The sequence below is a fragment of the Passer montanus genome, unplaced genomic scaffold (assembly GCF_014805655.1).
Source record: "Passer montanus isolate IOZ18808 unplaced genomic scaffold, ASM1480565v1 scaffold10, whole genome shotgun sequence".
Classification (NCBI taxonomy): domain Eukaryota; kingdom Metazoa; phylum Chordata; class Aves; order Passeriformes; family Passeridae; genus Passer; species Passer montanus.
In genome coordinates, this window is record NW_024356505.1 from 11,015,297 (window position 1) to 11,040,444 (window position 25,148).

The 25,148-nt window shown below is 47.8% G+C and overlaps 2 protein-coding genes and 2 long non-coding RNA genes across 5 annotated transcripts in view; 2 read left to right on the forward strand and 2 right to left on the reverse strand.

Annotated features, from left to right (window-relative positions):
• Positions 1–17,996, forward strand: part of HOXA3 (homeobox A3) — a 33,116-nt gene extending 15,120 nt beyond the window's left edge. The window contains exons 3-6 of the mRNA XM_039704208.1: positions 2,553–2,633; positions 12,991–13,233; positions 13,897–14,485; positions 15,934–17,996. Of these exons, the coding sequence (XP_039560142.1) occupies positions 14,014–14,485; positions 15,934–16,703 (1,242 nt within the window). The 5' untranslated portion in view covers positions 2,553–2,633; positions 12,991–13,233; positions 13,897–14,013 and the 3' untranslated portion in view covers positions 16,704–17,996. The remainder of the gene's footprint in view (positions 1–2,552; positions 2,634–12,990; positions 13,234–13,896; positions 14,486–15,933) is intronic.
• Positions 7,090–11,030, reverse strand: LOC120499994. 2 transcript variants are annotated; one of them, XR_005627018.1, is made up of 3 exons: positions 9,050–11,030; positions 7,525–7,700; positions 7,090–7,325 (listed from the first exon to the last, which is right to left on the reverse strand). It is a non-coding gene; the product is annotated as an uncharacterized LOC120499994 (long non-coding RNA). The 2 variants fall into 2 exon arrangements; XR_005627015.1 differs by having other exon boundaries at positions 7,525–11,030.
• Positions 17,997–20,664: 2,668 nt separating the features above from the next.
• On the reverse strand, positions 20,665–22,206 carry LOC120500004. Its single transcript, XR_005627020.1, has 2 exons — positions 22,124–22,206; positions 20,665–20,892 (listed from the first exon to the last, which is right to left on the reverse strand). It is a non-coding gene; the product is annotated as an uncharacterized LOC120500004 (long non-coding RNA).
• On the forward strand, positions 20,880–24,594 carry HOXA2 (homeobox A2). Its single transcript, XM_039704219.1, has 2 exons — positions 20,880–22,220; positions 22,897–24,594. The coding sequence occupies exons 1-2, from the start codon at positions 21,839–21,841 to the stop codon at positions 23,649–23,651; spliced, it is 1,137 nt and encodes a 378-aa protein (XP_039560153.1). The 5' UTR covers positions 20,880–21,838; the 3' UTR covers positions 23,652–24,594.
• Positions 24,595–25,148: the final 554 nt, after the last annotated feature.

Consider the following 25,148-nt stretch of genomic DNA (forward strand, 5'->3'; position numbering starts at 1 on the left):
AAGCCCGGCCCACGCGGGTCCCGGCGGGCCCGGGGAGCTCCGCGGCCGCCTCCCCGCGGCCCCGGCAGCCCTGCTGGCTCCGCCCGGGGCAGGCGGCACTCACCCGGGCAATGCGCCCTGATGCTCCCCTGGCAGCAGCGCAGAGCCCCCTCCCCGCTGCAGACAATGACGATTTGGGTTCAACTGATTCCTTTGGAGTGGGGGGGAGCGGAGGGTGTAAAGCAGCCCCGGCTCGCTGTGCAGAACGGGACAAACCCTTGTTAATAATGCCCCAGAGCTCTCCCCGGAAACTGAGGAGCTGTCAAAGGCAGGAGAGATTAGGGGACCCAAGTACGAGCATCCCTGCTCGTATCGCAGATAAAGGTGTTGCGTCTGTTCTGGGGGAGATATTGAAATTTTAATCTTTAGGGTCACGTGACTCATTAAATAATTAATGCAGATAGTCAGGAATGGATCTGTGGCCGTCAGTCCTCACTAGGAGTGATTCTCTCAGAAGTGAAACTCAACTCCTTGTTACTGGAGTTTGTTTTTCTTTCTTTCTTTCCTTTTTTTTTTTTCCTTTTTTTTTTCCCTTTAAAAAAAACCCCACCTGATTTATCTTGAAAGATTCTAAACTTCTTAAGCAAGCAATAGGGTCTGTGTTGGTAAGTAGGTAGTGTGTATTTCTAGCTTGATGACTTTAATTGTTTGTGCTTGCTTTGTCTGCTGAGCATTTGCTTAACAAGTTTAATATTTAGAAATGTTAAATCTTTGTTTTAGCTGCCTTGTGGTCACATTATGGCTTTTGGTGATTAAGTGTTACGGAGGCAAACACACTTGATAATGTTCTAATTCACACTGTGGAAGGCTGGGTGCCACAGTGCAGGAGGACCTGCTTTGTTCAATTTTCCTGGCGTTAATAAATCACCGTCTCTTAATACATGGCCAAAAAAGCAATGGAAAGGCAGTGAGCATTGCAAAGGAAAAGTCATGGGCGAATTTCTCTATGACTCATTAGTCTGAACGATTTATGTACGAACTTTGAGTGCCGCAATGAATATTAGAGCTTGGGATAACAACAAATTAAAAAAAAAAAGTCATAGTTTTTGTAAAGTGCTTTATTGCTACTTAGCAACTCTTTCAAGAAACAGCATACTTTAAAGGACCGTGGCAGTGTAAAATATGGTAGCGTGACCTAACAGCTCCAAAATAAATAACAGAAAGTTGCTGGCACCATTTTCAGATACACGCTCCATATTTAACACGAGTGGGACAACCCAGTCAGGACACGCTTGATCGATGATTATTGCTGTTTGTGTAACATGATTATTGATTAGGGATCAAAACGGCTAAGGTACGACTTTGAGCCTAAAATGCCGGGGGTTTCCCCCTGTGCTGAAGCCGAGTGGAAGGAAAGGTAGAGCTAAGGGTAACCCCAGGAAGCAGCGCCCGGGCTCTGTGATTGCAGTTCGAACTTTCCATTTTCTTTTGTGTTTGCCAGTAGATTTTAACAGTCAGCGTTCGCAAATTTATGAGACAGCAATAAACAGTTTAGTAGGCTATTATTGCATAATTTTATGTAGACTGGAGTTCAACACCAAATTTAAAATTATTAGCGTAATTATGGAACTACTAAATTACCAAAGCAAAGTATCTGCTCGAAAAGTTGTCCCAAGACAGACTTAATATTTCCAGGGCTCAGATAACACCCTTCAGCAAGAACGGTGTTATTTAATTATTAGCATTTACATTTACTGACGATTGTAAGATGCGTTAGATGGGTTTTATTAGCAAGACTGAATACAGATGTAAAATATTAATTCATATGTAAAAGTGATTCAGTAAGTGGCATGCAAATAACCTGACTATTATCTTTTTGGACCAGCAATACTGCTTATTTTAGGGCAAAAGAAGCAACCCATTTTTTTCCTCTCTGTCAATAGCTTTCATGGATGTCGACTTTTTCGTTGCTGTTTTTTTTGTGTGTGTGTGTGTTGTGTTGGTGGATTTTTTTTTAAGCATTTGGGCCCGATCCCGCTTCGCTGAGGTCAATTGTTAGTCTCTTAGTGAGCTTGTGGTGGCAGGATTGGGCCCCGGCTAACCGTTTGAATAAAAGCCCAACCACAATACGCCCCGCATTTAAACTGGAATCCTTTCCGAGTTTTATTCAGCAGAGATGAACACCACGACTTGTGTTTAATGTCTGTTCTTGATTAAATGATCCTAAACAAAGGTTTCCCAGAGGAAAATAAAGCAGACATTCATGTAACAAGAGTTAGGAATGACAATATTTCCAAACACTTGGAGACAGAAGGCATAGCTGTCTACAGGGAAAAAAAAAAATAACGAAAAAAACCCAACCAAAACAACCGCACGCTTTTATTTCTCAGCTCCCCGTGCTCTTCACCCGGGTGGGAATCCACGCTCCTCGCGGGAGCCCGAGCCCGCTCCATCCCCGCCCGCCCCTCTCCGGGCTCTCCCAGCGCACCCGGCAAACCATGTACTGCCAATGAAGGAGCAAAATACCTCCCCCTGCACTCCCCGGTAAGGCACTGTTTGTTGCTTGTTTACAGGGAGCCCCGAAACGAAGGCGCTCGGCCGGGGCGGTGGAAGGAGCTGGGAGCGCCTCAGCCCGACCCGCGCAGCTGGAGGAGGTAAGAGCCGGGCAGCGGCCGTGGCAGCTGTAACAGTGCGATTTGCCTGGTACCTGCATGAAGAACAAGACTGCTGGAAGGAGGTTTTGTTGTTGTTGCGATAAATATTTAACCTAGCTGGAATTTTTTTTTTTTTTTCTGGATTGGCTCTATTCATCTTCCGTGGGTGGTGAATGCGCGTGTCTGGGCAGACAAAGAAGTGTACGGGACCTGAGTGATCGCCATCCTTATAAAGGCATTGGGGACAGGAAGGATGCAAAGTCATCTGAAGAGCGAAAGAGTTAGAGAATTTCTTTGTCCGTTCTTAGCTCCTTCCGAAATCAAAGGCACCAGGCGAGGGAGAGAGGGTTGGAGCCAGTTCGGTATTGAATGGCTGCTTATCGCGGCTTGTCTGCTCGCCTCCTCCTCGAGGGGTTCCGCAGCCAGTCCTGGGAACGAGAAGTGCATGTGGGGATGTTAGAAAACCTGATTTTTGTCTGCGTGCATACAACAGAATGGTTCGCGAATAAATTTCGGGTATTTGTCCGTCCTGGCCTGCTTTGCACTGAGTGGAGGTCGGTGTCTGGTGGTTCGGAGTTGCTGAAGTCCTTGGTGTGCTTGGTCCTCTGGCAGGAGAAAAGAAATGCTTTCCATAGTGACAAATTTTTTTAATGCCGGCCGTCGAGAGGGGAGGATTACATAGAATTAGCTCAAATTCCTGCTAGATTTACCTGCTCCTTTTTGGATGTTGATGTACAATTAGTGTATTTTACTACCTTTTAAAAGCGGCCATAAATTACAGGACTACAAGGGCTCTTTGTGTTGGCTTAATGAGCTGCTTAAATCTTAACTACAAAAAGGCGCTGCAAATGTCCATTCACGCTTGCGTTCGGAAATTGAAAGCGAAAACACGGTACGAAGGAACCTTCCTCCGGTGGCATGTACCCACAGCATGGCGGGCAGAGATATTTGGGATTCCTAAACGGACCCAACAGCGGCAGATTCAGCTGACTCTGAGCAGAACTTCTCTCACAAGGGCACAGTCGATAACGCTGCTCTTTTTATCTACTTGGGAATGATCAAAGACCAGCTTTATCAGGCGCACGGATGTAGGTAAACAGCTCTCCACCCCAGCAGATTGCAAATCTTTCGAGGTAGCGAGGAAATAAGTACTTATATCGTACGGGTGATTCCCATTTCATCTCCACATGGGAGTGATAGGCACACCTCTTACCGACTGGCATAAAAGTAAACTTGAAGCACAGTAAAAATTCTAACTCTAATTATAGTGAAGGTATTTTCAAATAGCATTAATGCTAAGATTGGCTATTAATGCCAGAACGGGCACAAAGGGTCTCCCTTAATGAAGGCACGTTATGAACTCAGATCTGTTTGTTGTTACTGGGTCTGGAATTCAAACTCAGCTCCAAGGCATGTGTATAAAGCACCGAAAAGTCAGTAGTACACCTACTGATAAACTCCACATTTTTTTCTACTAGAAACAGTCTTTCGGGTCTCCAAATCATCAAGATAAACAATGTTGAGTGTCCAGGAACAGGAACAAAGCAAGAAATGGGGTGGCGAGGGAAGTCTAGCGCCTGCGACTCGCAGCATCATTTGAATTTGCATCTGAAACCTCGTAATCACGCTACTAGAGCAAAGAAAACTTTCTCCAAATTTGGCGGAAGAGAATAATTTTCAGCTGCAATTCAGGACAGCAAAAAGTTAGGCAGACTCCCCCTTCTGCCTTCCCACAGCACACTCTGTGAAAGGTATTCACACGTCAAGAAGTTACTTTTCTTAAGAATTAATTAGTTTCCCCACTATATACACCAAGTTAATTGTTAAACAGTAGTTTTAGGATTAACTTGACCATTAATACCAATAAAGATGTTCACAGAAACAAGGTTTTGAAGCCAATAGCCACAGCTAGCGTTAAGGCATTTCAGATGACTTATGATTGTGATTTATTGCTTTTGTAGTTTCTATTTGCTCAAGACTGTAACTTCTAAAGCCATCTTTCTACTTTTGACGCAAAGCAGTCGATAACTTTTTACAACAGCCCCAAGAAAGACTTGCTTCGCTTTTTTCAACATCTGCTCCATTCCCCATTAATTTCAGTTTCATTGTTGAATTTCAGTTGTGTGCTTCCTCTACGGGATGCAAACGCACCAAATTTAAAAGAGCGGTGAATCCATCTCAAGCAAATATCGGCCTTGGTTTACGATAAGTGTGAGAGCTGTGGAGTTACCAGGCAAGCTCATAGTTCCAGACTCGGGCATGTCGAGTGTGCCTAATGCCCCCTCTTTTTTGGGACATGTGTAGTTTTTATTCCAGTTCCTAGTGAGGGATAACATGTATACCCTGGATACTAACTTAGTCACTTCCATATGAGAAATTGCAAAGTTTTCTCCTGCTGTAACCTCACGCTGACTTTGCTGCAATGCCACTACTGTACCCTGTTACGAATGGGTTTACATTCCAGTGGCCCTCTTTTACAATTCAGGCGAGAGTGTTATAAGGCTTGTCACTAACAAACCTTACACTAACACTAGAAGTCATCTTTAAAAAGAAACCTCCTTCCATTCTGTTCAATGAAGTGTAGGTGAAACAGCAAGAGGGGATATGTAGTTAGCTTCTTTGAGCTCATGGGAGATGGTGGAAAGATTTGGGCAAGGGTGCATACATGATGATGCACAATGCTGGAGCCACAGAACTGAACCAGGAGCGCGGCAAAAGCGTGAACTATGTGATTTACTTTGACTCCTTCCAGAAAAGTTGTGTGAGTGGAGGGTTTCTTTTGTTTGTTTAGCTTATTGTGTCAATAGCACAAGTTAAACAATCTTACAGGGAAGATGCGATGGGTTCACACACAGGCAAAGCTGCCTGGCTCAGGGGCCACATACAACTTTGTTTTTTTCTTTTTTCCTTAATTTTTTCCCTAAGGCAAAGAACTCCCCCTCCCCAATTTTTTTTTTCTTTTCCAACGCTAGAAACCTATAATTTTGTGCATCACTCAAACTAGCTGTATAGGAAATGCGTAAGCACAGGTTTAACAGCAAGGTCCCAAAAGATTTTGCAAAATTCAGAGGCACGCCAGTGAAGGAAGGTGTATTCTTCATAGTGTGTTACGAGGACAAAAATCAACTAGCCTCTTAGAAGAGACTCTTTTTTGCCTTTGTCAGGTAATTATAGGTCTTTTTAGTTTCTACAGGAGTCCTGATGTAGCGTGTGGGAGTTGAGCAAGCCCTGTACAATGGCAGGGTAGAGGGAGCTGGGGGTGGGGGGAAGGCTGGTAATCGTCCCGTTTTGAAGGGGGCTGGAAATAATAGCATTAAGATTTGGGCTTTCTTCGGGGCTTGCAGAGGACATGCGACGTGCAGCAGAGCGGCGGGCCTCGGGAGCAAACGCCGGCTAATTAGGCTAAGTATCGAAGTGCAGCGTTATAAGAATTCCTCTTACCTTCCAATGGGTTTTGTATAAAGAAATATTGGTGTGGGAGGAAAGAGAATCAGACCAATCTCCCCCCACAGTCATCTGCATCTCTTAGATTTTTTTTTTCTCCTCCCTTAAAACTCTTCTTTAACATATTGGGTTAAGGCTTTAAAAAGCGAAGGCTCGCGCTAAGAAACCCTGTTCCTTCAATGATTCCCTATTTCAAATAAAAGGATTTAAGTTGACGTATGACCACGTGAGCACATAATACAGCGCATTATTGTGGCATTTGGAGTGGAGACCCGGTCTGGCTCCGTCTGCGATTACGCTTTTCCAGTTTCTGTTCAGAGCAAGCACTGCTTTCTATTATTTTTTTTTTCCTCCTGCCCCCATCACCGTCCCCACAAGAGCTGGCCATTTCGCTGACAGCTTTCGTTCCTTATGGAAAGGTTATTGTCGAGCCGAGAGGACGAAATGCTTCGTTAGAAAGGATGGATTTTATTTTAAGGTATTTCCGTTGATTGTTCATTTATGTGGTGAGTTATTGCTGTTCGAGGCAAAGGTCAGTAGCAGAGGCTGGAGTGAGTGCGTGTGTGTGCGTGCGGGTGTGTGTGCACCCGGAGCCAGGCTGCTTCCCCCTTTGTTTCAATTTGCTGTGGTAAATATTCAACTCTACCCTTGCAGCGAGCAGAGCAGGCAGAGTTTGCTTCTTTATTTATTTTTCTCCATAGAGATCCCACACTGCTGTTGATGGCCAGCTGCCTCCGCTACAGCCCCTCGATTGCCATTTTACCATTATTTATGACCGGCTGGAGATAGGAAGCCTTTTTTATTGTCGTGTTTGAATATTTCCCCCCCTTAATTTTATTCTATTATTTTATTTGCGTGTTTGTGTGTTTATTTATTTATGTATTTGGGCAAGTCGGAGAAAACGATGTGGGGGGTGTGTGATGCTCCTCTGTCGGGGTCGTGCTCGAGTGTGCGGCGGCGTTGTTGTTTTATGGGTGTTTGTTCGGCCGCTGCCGCTCCGTAAATCGATGACTGTGCGATCGTGCTGCCATTTTATTTATGATGCTTTAGTGGTACTTTGTTTATTGTGCGAGGAGCGCTGCATGAGTGCTCAGCTCCATGGCAAAGCTTCCCCTTCCCAAATGAGCCAAGGCGCTCCTCTTTATTTCTCCGCGGTGAGAAGGAGCTGAACCAAGAGCCAGCCACGGCTTCTAACAATAAATCAGCCTTGAAAATGTGGGGGTTTATTCTGCCTCTCTGACTGGGGATCTGGAAAGAGAGAATTAAAAGGAGAGGAGTGGAAAGTATCTTCTGGGAGAACATATACTAGCTCTAAATTAATATCCATGCCGTCGCATACATAAATATAGATATATCCATATATATAAATATGTAAGTATTTGTGTATACTTGTCAATGTGAATGCATAGATATAAATGCACTTTAAATGACAAAAATGAGAGATTACTTGGCTATCCAAAGAGGGCAAAATGCTAAATGAATCCCTGTTTCCCCGGTCTGCCCCGGCTTTGGGAAAGGTTGGAGCCCCGGGACTCGCTTTCCTCCAGTTCGTTCCATGCCTCTCGCTTATTCTTGTTGAGCCATTTTGTGTCCAGTTACGCGCTGTTTGTAATTGCTCGTCTTCTAAGGGGTCAGAAAGAGAGGGAGAGAGGGAGAAAAGTGAACGATGATAAAAACTCCGCTGAGAGCACCAAAAAAAAAAAAAAAAAAAAAGGTTATTTCCACTCGGAGCTATTCGCGGCCATTCTGCAGAGACCTTCAGGGTGATGTTTGGGATGGTCTCACGTTTCCCTGCTCTTTAAAGCGGCTCTCGAAGCAGAACTGACCCAAATAAATTTTATTTCCCCTTCTCGCCACACTGAAGCACGATATCTCTCTCTTCAGTAAGGGAAGGAGAGCTCTTTTTCTCCCTTCTGTGTGTTTAAAAGCCAACATTGGCTTTGCCGTATTTTGAAATGGGCCAAAATGTGCCTCAAAAATAAAATCCAAGCTTTAATTGCAGTTAAATTACTTGGCAGTCTTTCCGCTGATTTATGACCCAGTTTGGATGCATATTGACCCAGTTAAAACACTCATAAATAATACAGTCCTGCTCTAGAGTAAAAGAAAGCAAGAAGAGTTCTGGAGGAAAGGGGGATTTCGGCGAGTTGTGTAAATAACTTCAGGCTGTTGAGCAAATAGCAAAGAGTGCGTTGCCTCTCTAGCGTTAGAAAATATAAACAACAATTTAGATTGACCACGGCTTGCTTCGATTGTCCAGTCCTTCTCTAATTCAGCTGATATCCCCTTCTAACTCTCTAACGACTTGGACAAGCACCACTTCCAGGAGTGGCCCACTTCTCCCTGAACTCCCTGCTTTGCTATTTCATCTCTAAGAGATCCCCCAGAAGCAGCCCTGAATTATGGTGCTGCCTGCTTCCATTTCGGGGCATCCAAGGACAAGGTGCTTTACAGGCATTATTTTATTCGGAAAATAGTAATTCGGGGGAGTTGGGGCGGGAGGGAGGGGAGGGAGTGCCACAGAGTGGGACTCTTCGGGGAGAAAAGGCAGGTCATTTCTGACTCAGAAATCAGCCCCAAACCCTGCCCGTGCCCCCCCGAGCTGAGCCCTATCTCTCTCCGTGGAATGGAGCAGAAAGAAAATATTCGGCCTCTGGGAGGGAAAGACAGATAAAAGCAGCGGGGATCTGTGCGTTGGGACACTTATCCCGACATCATAGGAGACATAAAAAAAAAATAATCATCTTCTCATGTTTAAAATTACCTCTTTGGGGAGGGGGGGGGGCGTGGGGAAATGGGACTAATTGGAGAAATCTCGCAAAATACACTTTCCAGGCAGCAAGATGAATGGAAGAAACGCTTCCATATTCCTATGAACCACTCCGGTTCTCACGATTAAAGTCCTTACATACCCTTCCATTTCTAAAAAAAAACCTCCCCCCGCTTCCCGTTCCCCGTTCTTAAATACAGACATTTGGTCAGAAAATCCCGCTGGAGATGGCTCCCAAGTTGAAACGCGCTCTTAGGAAAAACTGGCCCAGTTTTCGGCGGGCCCCCCAAACCGGCAGGGTCCCCGGTGTCCGCAGGTTTCGGCAGTCCCCATCTTTTCTCTCCCTGTCCAAATCCTCCTCGCCAGTCCGGGGGGCTCCGCCGGGGCGCAGCGCTGCCTCTCAGTATTTGGCCGGGCAAGTGGGCGAATGGCAGATCAGCAGTTTCAGAAGAAAGTGTGGGGTTGATTATTGACTAAAAAGACTTTTTTTTTTTTTTTTCTTCCAAAGCAACATTCACAGGATTGTTTGAAGCAAAACGCATACGAAGGATTTTTGCCTCTTCTCTCCTCCTACGCTGGCCGCTTCCCCTTTCATGTGGTGCCTTCTCACTTGTGCCATAAGGAGCAAGTGTTTTCTGTTTTAGTGCTCTGTTTACAGCTTTGGTGCACGAAGTCATAAATCTTGCATAGCCATAAATGACAAAAACCATTGGTATGCGTAAGAGGCCACCCCAGCCTTATAGTGCTTTTTATTTCTCGCTTCCCCCTCGCTTTGTTTGTGTTTAAAGATGACGCTGGGTTCCCTCGTGCTTTAAACGGACTAGTTATATTTATAATGCCTTAATTAACGAAGTAACGTCAAGTTTACACCTAGATTTTATTCGCGGGCTCCGCTTAATGCTCGGAGCCCAGAGCCCCGTTACCGTCTGCCAGACGGGCAGGATCCCCAACTTTGTTTGAGTTCTCGTTTGCGCGGTCGCTGCCGTGTTTCTGGTGCAGGAAACTGGGGGGACACCGCCACCCCCAAAGCCCGTGGGGCTGAGGAAAGAGGCCAGCGCCTTCCTCAGCTGTGCCGCGGAAAGGAGGCGAAGGCGAGCTGTGAGACGAGCTGAGGGACGGGCCCGCGGCCACGCGAGGCTCCCACCCACGCGTCCCCACGGGGTGCTGCGGGCACCCCGACCCGTCTGTGCAGCACATGTGCGTGCGTGAGCGCCTCTGTGCCCGTCCCGGGCGCTGGGGATATTTGAGGGGGGCAGGGGGTGTCTGTGTGTACATCTGTGTGTGTGTGCGCTCACGCATGCATGAGTTAATAATTAGTAACTCTAATGATTTCCAGCGTGGCTCTGAAAGCATTGCCCAGAGCGGGGATCCTGGTGGGCTTCGGTTGGCTCTGAGGACCCAGCCCCGGCTCTCCGGGCTTTGCTCCCCTCGCCGAGACTCAGCCGGGGCTGTGCGGGGCTCCCGGCCGTGGGGAGCGGCAGAGGGGCTATTCTGCAGCTGCCCCCCAAGCCCACCGGTAAGAGGGACAAACTCAAACCCCCACAGCAGCACCCTGGAGGCTGGTGAGAGCGACCCTTTGTGAGCGCCGTTTGTCTTCATTAGCATAATTTTCCTGGACTTCGGTGACGCCCGGGTGCGGGGGGGCCGCACTCCTTCACTGCCGTGCTCCTGCGCTCCCTCCCCAGCCCCCACCCTGCCCCATGCTTCCCCAGGCGGCCGCCTTTCTTTCTTCCTTCCTTTTTTTTTTTTTTTTTAATATTTTCCTATTTTCCCCGCTCCAACTCCCCCCCACCCCCCCTCCTTCCCTCTTTCTCCTTCCCTTCCCAGAGCAGCCCTGGGAAACATCCCCGTCCTCCGTGCCCCGCACAGGGGGAGCACGGTACGCCGAGGACCGGCTCGGGGTAGGGTGCGCAGCTGGAAGCGTCAGGGGAGCGGGGTAGGCGGGTGTGGGAGCAATCGACCCCATCCCGTGCGGGGCAGGACTCGCCCCTCTCGGCCGGGGGGTGCCGGCTGCCCATGAGCTGAGCCCGTGCCCACCCCGCGGCCGCAGGGATCGAGCTGGGGCAGACAGCCCCTGCTCTCTGGGTTGTGTCGCCTCAAAAAAAAAAAAAAAAAAAAGAGGGAGAGAGAGAGAGAGAGAGAGAGAGAGAGCATGCTGGCTTCCGCCTCAGTCGTCAGAAGTTAAGGTAAGCAGGCCACAAATACGCTGCTATCAGTCGTGAATGGCGGAGTTTATGTCCCAGTGATTTATGACCGTAGACTTAAATGTCGGTTCAAGAAGAGTTCACAAGCTGGGGCTTCCTTCCAGGCAGTGACTGATACCCTCACACTTCGTGTTCAGGCAGCTCTCTCTCCTCTCTTCCCCCCACCCCCCACCTTCCCTCAACTTTGTCTTTATCTTTCAGGAAATCTTTCAGGGGGGCTGCCTGGTTTTTCGTCCTCGAGTCAGAGTTGGGGGCTCGGTTGGGAGGTACGGGGTAAAGATCTGGTGTGCTTGGGAAGGGGGGGAAGCGCAGCGGAGGAGAGGGTAGGACAGAGCTGAAGTAGGGAGTGGGGAAAACCAAGCGGACTTGCCTTCCCAAGCAATTTTCATCTGCTGTTTCTGGGCTGTCTGGGTGGAGGGAGAGAAGTTGGTAAAGTGCAGAGCCGTGTATTGCACAAACCGAGACGGAGCCGATAAAAGAGGCATTGGAAAGCTTGGGGGCCCATTTGTGTTTGTAAAACCTGCCTTTTTGTCTTCGAAGGGGAGAGGAGAGCTCTTCCCATCCCAGGCACCGGCTGGGGTGGTAAATCCACCTCCTCTCCCCTTTCCCGTTAGGACGCTGCCGGGATCGTTGTCGCTCTTAATCCCTCTATTCCCACTTTCTCCTGGAATGACCGGGCGCTCCTCAGGTTACCCCCGCTTCTCTATAACTTTGTAGGAAGTGATTAACTTGGCGAACCCGAACTCGGGATCTGATTTTTATTTTTTTTTTTTTTTTAAACTTGCTGGCAGACGGCCGAAGCTCCAATAATATTTTGCCTTCCAAGTAAAATTGCCTATTGTCTGCAGGCCGGCAGCTACGGGAGCAGCGCACCCGCACCCTCGCTCCGCGCTGCCCGTCCTGCCAGCGCCACAAAACTTCGCAGCGGCCGAAGGAAGGTGAAATATTTGATGTCGCGGTCATGAAAGGCGGGTGCCTTTGTGAAATCACCGCTGGCTGATTGTTTCCTCCTTCTCCTCTGGTAGTGGTGTCTATAGTCTCTCTTTCAAAGGAATTGAGAAAAATCACACCAGGCCTCGATAGCAGAGGCAAGGAGAGGAGAGGAGCTGGAAATTGTGTATGCTCCTCAGATCTCCACTGGCTTATTAGCTTAATAGCATCCAAAGAGCTTGATTAGTGCAATAACAGGGTAACCGCCCTGCTGTAGGTGTGTTACCTTCATTTTGTTACGATCTAACAAAGGGAATACTGTTTTCTAAGAACTTGTATAACTTGAAAGGCGTAGAATGAGCTCGTTTGGTGCTTGTGTTGTGTAAGGCTTTTCACCCCTAAGCATTTGTCCTCGTTAGATGTTTTTGGGGGAAAATATCCAGCTGCTTAAGTACAGGGAAAGTGGTAAAAGGAAAGAGGCCCTTGTGATCTGAAAAGACGTGGTTATTTGCCAGCAAGGGGTTAGGAGGACGGTGAGAAACACACTTCAGTTTCTGAGAACAATGTGAGTGCGTGTGGAAACACCTCCTAGATCGGAGGTTATGCACAGGTCTCCTCTCTCATTAATACGGGCGATTCTTTAATTGGTTATTTTCAGGCAGGTGACGAGTAGATTTTAATTTGGGCGGGGGGGGGGACAAAAGATAAAAGCAGAGAGATTAATTCTGCAGATTGTTACTGAAAATACAACCCTGTATTTTCTGCACAGATTTACAAACAGGGGGGGGGGAGGAAGGGATTCGCCCGGGCAGGAGAAGCATTCTCTGAGTTTGTGTCCACCCTCTCCCCAGCCAAGTGACCCTCATACATCAAATTACATAGCAGTTTCCAAGACAGAACCTATTATCGCTAAGTTGGAAGGAAAGTTCAAGCCGTGGTCATGGAGATGAACGCTGGTTTTTCAGGTTTCTGGTGTGTTTTTTTCCCCCAATCCATCATGTTTTAACAGGTAGGATCTGGCTGATTCCACGAAAAGTTAGTGTCTTGAAAATAACTGCTGCAAAAAACAAACCAACGACCGCCCCTGCTGGTCCCTCTGGAGGGGCTCCGAGCGGCGCCGGGCGCAGCTGAGGCCGGAGCCACTCGCGAGTGGGAGGCAGGCCCGGGGCTCCGCGGGACGGCCCAAGCACCGAGAGGGAGCCGCGGCGGGCGGCGGGCGGGGCTCGCCCGGGCACGAACCGCTGCGGCCAGGGTGCGTGACCTGGGCGGCTCGGGGCGGCGTGCAGGCACGGAGGGGAGAAGGTGCCGGCTTCGTTTATTTTCCTATCGAGCATTTCATAGACAAGCCAAAATCCATCACTCGGGGTCGGGGTGTTTAAATATCCCTGCCTAGGAAACCTTTCCACCCTGCTCCTGCCCCCTGCCACACGTAGACAGGAACCATCGCATATATTTCATTGAAGTTGTATGAAGAGCTCTAGCCAGGAGAGAAAGGCTAAAAATAAAACACCGCTGGTTAAAGGAGAGGGTTTGATCCTAGAGTTGGACTGAAGTAATAGCTCAGCCCCTTTGCATCACTGATTCCTCGATCACCCTTATCTCAGAGACCGGTATTAAAACAGCCTCTTGGTGATAAACCATCAACCCGCTTGCTCTGCTCCTTAAGAATAAAGAAATAATAATTAAAAAAAAGCAAACCTAGAAAGCCTCTATCCCGGTGCAGCAAAGCACATATTTGTAGCTGCCAGTAAATCCAGGCAGCTTTTATATCGAAATGCTCCACGCCTGAGGCCAAGTCATGCTGCTAAATATTGCTGACCACTTTTTCTTTTATGGCTTTCATGTCACTTAGCTATTGAAAGTAAGATGGATTTGTACCATTTCTTCACCCTGCTCTGCTCTCCCCACACCCCAGGTCTGCCCGGAGAGGCCATTGGAGGAAGAGCGCCACGTGACAGAGGGGTGCCAATGTTATTCTCCAAGGGTGTCAAGACCCTGTCAGTTTGCGAAATAAATATTGGGAAACAACGAAATGCAAAAAGCGACCTACTACGACAGCTCTGCAATCTATGGTGCCTACCCCTACCAAGGAGCAAATGGTTTCACTTATAATGCGAGTCAGCAGCAATATCCTCCATCTTCATCACTTGTGGAAACTGAGTACCACCGCCCCGCGTGCTCTCTCCAGTCCCCTGGCAGCTCTGTGTCCCACCACAAGGCCAATGACATCAGTGAGAGTTGCATGAGGACCCTCCCCAGCCAGACTCTCCAGCCCCCCAGCCTCGCTGATCCACAGGCTCCACCGCAGCCGCCTCCAGCCCAGCAGTCACAACCTCCACCTCCGACCTCCACCTCACCACCTCAAAATGCCAGCAGCAACCCTGCCCCGGCCAACCCCACCAAGAGCCCAGCTCTTAACTCACCCACCGTGTCCAAACAGATATTCCCATGGATGAAAGAGTCTCGGCAAAACACAAAGCAGAAAAACAGCAGTTCCAGTTCAGGTATGAAACACGCTCCCCCTCTCCCTGGGTACTCCTGGGCTGCCTATGCATCCGGTGGGGAGGAGGGTTGTCTTACCCACCTTCACTTCAGGGAGGGGAGGGTGGGGGCTTTTTCACCCTCTGAGTTGACCCCATGAAACTTTTGGAAAGGGCTTGCCATCACTCAGCTTATTCACTGAGGGGAGCTCGGTGACAAAAACACCCCATACAAAACTTTCCCAGACTTGCAGAATGGATCTGAACTGACTTTGCTTCCTAGTGGCAGAACCACTTGTGCCCTCCAGCATCTATCACATTTCTTAGGTAATCCCCCCTTCAGTAAATCATGTCAGTGTGGAGCAGCCCAGGCCTTAAGCCAGAGGCTTGTCCCGAGTACTTTGTTGGCATGGTGCTGTTAGATTAATAAGACAGTGACCTATCTCTGCTGAAGTGTAACGGGAATAAAATAGCTCATAATCATGTGCAGGCAGGATCAATGCCCTGCATGCAGTCAGAACCTCTTCCTATTTTAATAAGCTGATTGGCAAAGTTACAAGCCTGGTAAACAAAAATCATTCAGGAGTGCTATAAACTTCAGCCCATAAAACATTATTTGAGGGATGGAAGTGTATATCAACCCTTTTATTACTCAAGGAAACCCAAACTGATAACACCAGTGCTAGCTCCAAAGCCCAGAAGTCAGGCTTATTCTGATTTCTTCCTCTTTTTTGCTTAAATGTCCCTTGGAAATAGAGTTCAAAACTTCAGCAAATGTTTTGCCAGTCTGCTTTTTAAAGCTGTGGTAACACTGCTGTTTTCAACCTCCCATATAATGTATTTCTTTAATTAAAAAGCAGCAAGATTTAGATATATCTCTATGCCTATATGCAAGCCTAGCTACTGTATGTTCTTCTTTATATATACTTCCCAATCACTACCATATGTTCATGCTATATACCAGACATGATAAAAAAATCCACTATACTGATAATTCTATATTTATACATTAAATTTTTTATTGTAGATATCTAGCTTTCAGGCATTTATAGCTGATGTATATACATATATGTAAATATACATATTTATATGGAGAACAGTTATTTCTTGAAGAGTTTGATCCCACTATGTCAGCAGAGCCACAGGTTCAGTTTCAGCACTTCTAAACCTCACTGTATTTCCCTGAACCTTCCTTGCTCCTCTTTGCCAAGCTTGAGATACGTTGGATGTTGTCATTCTTAGGGGAAGCAAGTGTAGTCATACAGTGACACTAATGAGGTCAAGGAACTCTTTCGAGGCTTGGAGCTCGGCACAACTGAGCTCATGCCTTGGGGGAGCACTCGCTGCACGCGTGGGCATCCATCTTGCCTTTGGGAGCGGAAGTCTCCAGGTGCTGGTGTTGTTGGCCATTTTCTCATGTTGCCGTGTGTAGGTTTGCCATGCTGACTGTGTTCTTTGTGTGATTTACATAGGTGAGAGTTGTGCTGGTGATAAAAGCCCTCCAGGGCAAGCCTCCTCTAAGCGAGCCCGTACAGCTTACACAAGTGCCCAGCTGGTAGAACTGGAAAAGGAGTTCCACTTCAATAGGTACCTTTGCAGGCCACGAAGGGTAGAAATGGCTAATTTGCTCAATCTCACAGAAAGACAGATCAAAATCTGGTTTCAAAACCGCAGAATGAAATACAAAAAGGATCAAAAGGGAAAGGGTATGATGACCTCTTCAGGAGGACAGTCCCCAAGCAGAAGCCCCGTCCCTCCAGCTGCTGGGGGATATCTAAACTCTATGCATTCTTTAGTAAACAGTGTCCCCTACGAACCCCAGTCGCCTCCACCATTTAACAAGCCTCATCAAAACACCTATGGCATCCCTGCATCGTATACTGCTCCTCTTAATAATTGCCCACCTCCTCAAAAGAGATACACGGGGACAGCAGCTGTGACACCTGAATATGATACTCATCCTCTTCAAGGCAACGGTTATGGGAATCCACATATACAGGGAAGCCCCGTCTATGTAGGGGGCAACTACGTGGAGACCATGACCAATTCTGGGCCTTCCATCTTTGGTCTAACTCATCTCCCTCATCCTCCCTCTGCCAACATGGACTACAGCGGGGCTGGGCCAATGGCCAACAATCACCACCATGGACCTTGTGATCCACATCCAACATACACAGACCTTACCGCTCACCATCCTTCTCAGGGAAGAATTCAGGAAGCGCCCAAACTCACTCATCTGTAAGAGACAGGAGTCACTAAGAGGAACAGCAAGCCCCCAAGTTTTGGAAAGTACTCATCCCTTCCCTTCTCTCTCCTCCCCCCAACATGTGCCCTCCCCTTCCCTTCTCGTTTCTTTTGTTCGTTTCGGTTTGTTTTGTTTCCTTTCGTAAAAGCGTTTTCTAGTTTATGTGACGTAGCAATATTTGTTGCTTGAATTGCTCTATAGTTTCACTAGTGGATATTTATCTTCTTGAACTGTAGCCTTGTGTCTCACTTTGGGAGTATGCAGAGGCTTTATACTTTACCTTCTACACTTTTATCAAAACAGGGTATATGAACAAATTTTCTATAAAAGGAATTCTTAAATGTGAATTTGTTCGTACATGATTGATCCCACGGGGAAGCAATTTTTTTTATTGCACTTCTTTTAAATAGCAAGAAAGACATCAAAAGCGCTTGGACAGGGACTTCCTGGACAATTATTGATACGTGTAAGTCTTTCAATGTGTGTATGCTGGTGAACATTCAGATTTATTTATATTTTTTTTTCGCAAACATTGAATAATCTAAGTGTTTAAAATTTTATTTATCCCCATTTGTTCATATTTATATATATATTAAAAAAATCTGTACCCTGAATATTCAGGAGGCCATATATTAGATGGCATATCGGCACGTGTTAGAAATATCATTTGAAAGGAAACTATTAACTCCTTTTATTAAAAATAGTGATAATAATGATGATGACGATGCAATAAAATCTGGGAAAAAAGATCGCGGTTTGAATACTTTATGCTTGTAACATCCAGCTAGGCAAAAAGTGTGTGAAGCTGAAAAGGCTAGATTTGTTTTGAAAGTTATACATTCCTTGCTGCTCACGTTCTGGAAAAAAAAAATAAAGTTTTTATTCTGAATAATAAAGAGTTAAGGACATGTTCTTCGCAGCGCAGGGGAATGGAGAGCCCTTCATGACGTGGGGAGCTAGGAAACTCGTCTGTAAACTTACACGAGGGTCTGCTCACCCGAAGGGCCCCTTTTCAGCATTTCATAGGCAGGGAGAGAGATTTTTCTTTTCCCTTCTCTCTCTCTCTCCTTTTTTTTTTTTTTTTCCCCCCTTTCTCCAGCAGGGTTTCAGGGCCCGCGGCCGCCGCCTCCTCCCGCACCCGCTGCGCGGAGCCCGGCGGGCGCGGATCGCCCCCTCCCCGCGGGCTGCGGGGGGACCGGACCGGCCGCGGAGCAGCGCCGGGAGCACAGCCGGGGCTGCGGCTGTGGCTGTGCGAGCCTGTGTGGGAAGCACGGGCGCCGGTGCCCGGGGGACAGCGCGGTCCGGCCCCGGGTGCACTGCTGCTCCTTCCGCTCGCCAACCCCGCCGCCTGCCCCTTTTTCCTTTAAGAAGTGGATTTTACCTTTTCCTTTCCCTATTTTTCCCCCCCGAATTATTATTTTTTAAAAATATTTTTCTGGGGCTGATTTCATTTTTGCTGAGCCGCCTTTCCTCCCACGGCAGCCTGAAGGTGTGGGGGAGGGGAGCGCTGGGCTCCGTTTCTTCCCGCGGGGGGTGTGGATGTGTGTGCGGGTGTGTGTTTGTGTCGGGGAGCGGGGGGGGACACGGTACTGTAGAAGGGCGACGGTCCCTGCCCCAAATGGGCACCCCCGGTCCCAATCGGCTCGAGGTGGAATGGAGAAACCCGCAAGCTTGTGCTTAAATCCGATTTTTCTTCCTTTCAGGCAAAATGTCCGTAATTTTTAGATTGAAACTTGAAAGATAAATCAAAACGGACCTTAATAGACTAGGTAAAATATACCCCTGCACGTTTATAAAGACATATTCCTATGCTGTGTAGATAATAACGCACGCTGTTCACCATCTGTATCTTTTAGAGCACAGAAAAAAAATGTCGCCATTTTGGTCTCATGCTGAAATATTATTAATCTTTGGGCTTTACCTTGTTCCCAGAACCATCCTTGCCTGATGCTGAAACATTGTCATGCATCCGTGAATCTATATAGAGCTTTTCTGCATAAATAGATAAAGCATGCCCAGTCAAAGAAAAGGATAGCAAATAGATTTATACCGTGCTGTTTATTGTATATATAGACATGTAACCGTGGAAGGAAAGGCTATGTAGGCTAATATTTTTCACCGGAATCTGATTATTACACAATACAGACCAGCGACTGATTATTACTTTTGTAGGTGAAGGAAGCATTTTTGCAACATTGCAAGACAATGCTCGTTTCAAAGGAGCGCCCGTATAAAATTCCAGCCGCCCCCACCAGCTCTCGGATCGGTTAGGTTAGATACAACAAAAGGTAACGGTACAGTCACGATACTTACTGCGTGGTTCCTTTAGCACCACGAATTGCATTTAGGAAAATGTTCAAATAGAAGGAAGTTGGCGTTTCATTCCCCTCCCACCCCGAAGAAAGAAAAATACAGGCGATTTCCCCCCCCACCCCCTTCTTTCCATAAACCGTCTTCAATCCTCTCTTCAGAGCCTGTAGGTTGCAAATAAGAATTTGTAATTTTGCATTTAAGATTCGTCCGATTAAAAGATGCCCCAGGAGGCAGAAGTAATTGATTCTCCCAAGAATTTCGCGTCCTCTCTGCAAAGGTTTTGTTCCAGGTGGTTTTTGTATTAGACTGACCACAAGAAACAAATGTGCAGAATAGAGACACCCACACAGGTTTTACTCACAAAGCCTGGTTAAAGTCCAAACCTCTCTCTTTATTATTTGTCATCCTGCTCTTAATCCCAATATTTTCCAGAGGGGAAAAAAAAAAAAAAAAAGAAATCAGAGAAAAGAAAACGTAGGCATCAAGAAGCAAAATAAAACCGGACTTTTCCCACAAGCAGCCCAGTCCTCTGCCAGCATATTTTAAAAGCAGCTTTTTTCCTTGTTTACTTGCGTTTCTTGCTCTGCCTCTTTTCACGGCCACATTTGATCTTGGAAAGAGCAAGAAGCTTTAAATGTGTTCTTAAGGGCCAGTAGCTGTCAAACCTTTTGGCGGCCAAGATTGATCGCGGGCAGACACCACCAGAGCTTTGTTTGGACTAAAAGCAAGAAAATTAAACCCCTTGCATTTTCCAGCAGCATCGATATTTGTAAGGCATCCCTTTTGAGGGATTAAATGACAAGTCTCGTTCTATATTTTATTTAAACAAGCAACCACCAAAAAGCCCATTTAAAGCCTCTCGGCCCCTCCCCTCCCCCTCTCTCCAATGCCTTCGCAGATATGCTATATCTTGTGGGTGCATTAACTTAAAACCGATTTTTAAAATGCACTTCGTGCAGACTGGACGCAGACTGATCCACTGAGTGCTTTGAGTCTTGTTTTCTGTTTTCCCTCCCTCCACCCCCCCGTATTTTTTTTCTTTATTTTTTTTATTTATTTTTTCTTTTTTTTTAATATAATTACGAAGACGGTTGCCGACCCCTGTTTGGCAACTCCGAAAATAAAGCGAGACGGCACCTCATCGCGCTGGCGATGGTTTCTGGCTCCTGGAGGACGCGGAGAGCGGCTCGGAAGCGCCTTGCCCCGGCCCCCGGCGCACCCCACCCCGCCGTGCACCCCGGGCTCGGCGGGCAGGCAAGCCCCGTCCGGGCTGCCTAGGGCGGCTGTGACCCCAGGATTCATCGGGTTGGTGACTGTGGCCATCATTGTCATCACTCTCCCTGTCTCCTCAGTATGGTTGGAAAATTATGCCAAAAGCATCCAAATTCGGGACTTGCCTCGACCTGGCAGGGGTGACTGGAGGCGGCGGCGGCAAGAGCCAAGCATCGGAGGCGAGTGCCGGCTCTCAAGTCAGAGCCCCGCAGCATTCTCGCTCTGTCTGGCCCCTTGAAAACAAACCCGCTACCAGCCCATAGATTTCCTGGTAATCGAAAATACTCACCAGACCCAGCCTACTACGGTTATTAAGCAAATTATGCCAGCAGACGGGAGTATCGTTTGCAAGTTAAGGCACGGGATATATACCTTTTTTTAAGAGGCAACAGCCAGACGCGTTTGCAGCCTCGAGATTTGGCTCGCCCAGAGAGGTTCTCCTAGGGTTATGTGTTACGGTCCAATCCCGGGAAGCCAACTGGAGAGGGAAGTCATGAAGCGCCAGGGCTGCTGCCTATGTGACTCTTCCCCTCGAAGCAAGGTTGCTGAGGAAGATCCTGATAAACAATGGCTCAGCACCGGCGACCGATTGTTCTCCATACTGTACACCCGATAGCCACCAAAAAAGAAGAAAAAAAAAAGAGGAAAAGAGGAAAAAAGAAAAAAAGAAAGGAAAAAAATCAAACCAGAACACAAAGCCAAACAAACAAACAAACAAAAAAATACAAAGGAGCCCATTGAGGCTGGGTCGGGAAGGAGCAACTAGTTTTGGAGGAAGTGCTATTCCTAGGAAAAAATCAAGACCCTCTGCTTCAGACTCCTGCCTGGGTGCAACTTCTTATGCGGGGGCCTGACGGTGTCAAAACTTTGAAGATTAATGGATTACTTTGTTAATGACTCAAGGCGTCAGATTGAGGTGCTTAAATGATTTGTGAGGTGCAAAGCGTTTTCCTGACAGTCCCAAACAATGAGAGAAGAGTGTGCGGGTGGATGCGAGGAAGGCAGCAGGCTGCAGGACAAGCAGCCACACACACACACACACACACACACACACACACACACGCACACACTCTCGCAGCCTCTCTCACAAACATATCCACGCACACGCACCCTCCTCCCCACCCCCGATCATTTCAGATTAGGACGCCAAGGGGATAGATACTCGAGATATCATTTCCCCTTTTAAAAAAAAAGTGTAAATAAAGCCTTTCTGGCCCCCAATGAGGCGTTCCTTCCCGACTTTTTTGGATCAATCAAACAGACAGTGGCTTCTTTTGATTAAAGCCCAAATTGTCATTGGGCAGAGGCAATCATGTGACAGCCAATTCGGTCCAATTTCAACCTTGTCTCCATGAATTCAATAGTTTAATAGTAGCACGGTCCCCATACGGCTGTAATCAGTGAATTAGAAAAAAAACACCCCACCAGCGATCTTCTATGCTATATTTTTTTTCTCCTCTCTCTCCTTTTTCCTGGGCCTTCCCCTCCCCCCGAGGCCCCTGAATCCGAGGGAACTTTTTCTCCGCGGGGGCTGCCAGTTGAAGGCCATGAATTTCGCATTTGAGCGAGAGATCGGTTTTATCAATAGCCAGCCATCGCTTGCTGAGTGCCTGACATCTTTTCCCCCTGTCGGTGATACATTTCAAAGTTCATCAATCAAGAACTCGACGCTTTCACACTCGACACTGATTCCTCCTCCTTTCGAGCAGACCATCCCCAGCCTGAACCCCGGCAGCCACCCTCGCCACAGCGGCGGCGGTCGCCCCAAGGCGAGCCCCCGCGGCCGCAGCGGCAGCCCGGGCCCCGCCGGCGCCCCGCCGCCCCCGGAGTACCCCTGGATGAAAGAGAAAAAGGCGTCCAAGCGATCCGCGCTGCCGCCCGCTTCGGCCTCCGCCTCAGCCGCTGGACCTGCCTGCCTCAGCCACAAAGGTCAGTCCAAAGACGCGCCGCCAGCCCCGCCGGGCCGCTATTTTGGCTCCCCGCATCCCCCCGGCTTCGCGGGGGGACGAGGCGGAGGGCGGGCGGGCGGGAAGGACGGAGCTGGCGGGGCTCGGTGGAAACCCAAACTTTCCCCAAACTTGCCTAATGCGGGATGATTTATTTGAGTTGGAGCTGACCTCTCTTGTCTCGCCGTCCTAGAGTTAGGATATTTGACAGTAATGAAGAGTGATAGATTGCTCCCGCTCAGCTAAGCAGCTGATGCATTAATTATAAATTGCGGTATGGCTAATATAAAGTTTGCTCTGGTGTGGGGAGGTTGGGGAGCTGGAGGCAGCGATTTGGCGGAGGTGGCCGAGGGGCACGCAGCACCGGGCGCTCAGCAGTGCAACACAATGGGTTTACTGCATCCAAAGGCGGCCATTTTGTTGCAGTTGCTATTTTATGCTATATGGACATATAGATATAGACACATACATGCAGAGAGAGCACTCCCCCCCACCCCCCCGGGATGCGATGAGCTGGGGTGCTGAAATTCAATCCGTGTATTTATCTGTTTTGTACGTGTGTCCGTGTGCCTTTGCTTTGGCTCTTCGGGCGGTGATGCTTTGGGGTGCGTGTGGTGGTGGTGTTTTTCTTTTTTTTTTTTCTTTCTTTTTTTTAACAGACCCCCTTGAAATCCCCGATAGCGGTAGCGGTGGATCTAGGCGCCTGAGGACGGCTTACACCAACACCCAGCTTTTGGAGCTAGAGAAAGAATTTCATTTCAACAAGTACCTCTGTAGACCAAGGAGGGTTGAGATTGCAGCCTTGCTGGATCTGACTGAGAGACAAGTCAAAGTCTGGTTCCAGAACAGGAGGATGAAGCACAAGAGACAGACCCAGTGCAAGGAGAATCAAAACAGCGAGGGGAAATTTAAGAACCTAGAGGACCCCGAAAAAGCAGTGGACGAGGAAGAAGAGGAGGAGGAGGAGAAATCCCTCTTCGAGCAAGCCCTCAGCAACGTCTCCGGCGCTCTCCTGGAGCGGGAAGGCTACGCTTTCCAGCAGAATGCCCTCTCCCAGCAGCAGGCGCAGAATGCGCACAATGGCGAATCCCAAACTTTCCCCGTTTCGCCTTTAACGAGCAATGAGAAAAATCTGAAACATTTTCAACATCAGTCACCCACTGTTCAAAACTGCCTCTCAACAATGGCCCAGAACTGTGCAGCTGGCCTGAACAATGACAGTCCTGAGGCCCTAGATGTCCCTTCTTTACAGGACTTTAACGTTTTCTCCACAGATTCCTGCCTACAGCTTTCAGATGCAGTTTCCCCCAGTTTGCCAGGATCTCTGGACAGTCCCGTAGATATCTCTGCTGACAGTTTTGACTTTTTTACAGACACACTCACCACAATTGACTTGCAGCATCTGAATTACTAAGAAATTAAAGAAGTCCTCTCCCAGGGTCCTGCTTTCTCCTCCTTGTTCTTCTTAATTTTTTCCCCCAGTGAATTAATTTTATGCTTCCCCTCCCTTTCCCTCTTCACTATTTTCTGTTTGTTACTTCCCTCTGATATGCCATTTTGCCGTTTCCTATGAAGTTTTAGTTGTGTTCAATTTTAACCTAGCCACATTCTAGGTCCTTCTATGAAAGCAATATATGAGGTCTGTAAGAAAGTGATCATATAGGAATGTATCTTCACTTTCTTTTTATTTTTGTATTACATTAGGATGCGTTGTCATAAGTATTTTTGGTAGAATAAATTCTTGTTTGCTACAAGGAGCTTTCTCTTTTTTCTTTCTCTTTCTCCTCTCTTTCTCTCTGCTTTCAAGATGGATAACAAGACGGGTATCTCTCCCCATCCCTTCCACTATTAATTTACTAATAATCAAAATCCAACGTTCTGACAAGGAGCTCTTCCCTTTTGGCAATTTAGGACACTTTAGAGAGGAAAATTCGTTCATTTTCTTTATTATAAGGATTCTCATAAGGGAAGGAAAAACAAACTAAAGAAATTAAAACCGTTCACAGGTTTGATGGAGATTTGTTCCTTTTAATGTATAAATGTGGCATCTTATCTCTGTGAGGATACAAAGCTTGGAAACCCTGAGCTGTAACAAAAGCATGAACGAGGACTTCCTCTGTCACAGGCAGAACGTAAGACAGACTCAGTAGGATAGGCGTCTCCTGCAGAAACCAGCCTGTTACATGAACGAAAGGAAAGGTGCTTTTTAAAAGAATAAAAATTAAAATAATCCTGATTTTCTAGAAAGTAGTGCTTAGCAGCCAGCAAGATATTTCAGAAAACGTATCTTAAAAATATCAGAGCTCACAGAGAATGTAGTTGGTTACTTCTCACGTGCTGAGTAATCCAAGAAATCAGCCCTAGGAGGAGAGGAAATAGAGAAGTTAGTGCCTGTAAAATCAAAAGGGTGGCAGAAATGCAGGGGGAAGAAAAAAAATATTTAGGGAGGAACCGGCCTCTCCACTCCATCCTTCTCGGGGGCGGTGCGGGGGCAGACCCGAAGATATTTTTGTGTGTAAGCCTTCTTGAGAGGTGAAAGACTGATAAGGAAAAGGGCAAACCCTGACTTTAAAGTTACAGTTTCCTCGGGCTCCCCGCTCTTCTGCTGGAGGCGGCACAGACGGGTTTCGGGAATCTCCGCAGAAGTGCCTGCCACCCGGCGCTGCCGAGCCCCAAAGCGGAGGGTGAGCCCCGTCCTTCGGGCTAGAACGGAGCAACAGATGCCGGCGGGGCTCTGCCGCTCCCGGGACCCCGGGCGGGGACGTTCGCGGCTCCCGGCGTGAGTGGGTGCGGGTGGCTGCGGTGCACGGGCGAGCGGGGCTCGGCTGGGGCTGGGAGCGGGGCTCGGCTGGGGCTGGGAGCGGGGCTCCGCTCTCCGTCCGTGCGAGCAGCGCTCTCTCCCAGCCCTGAG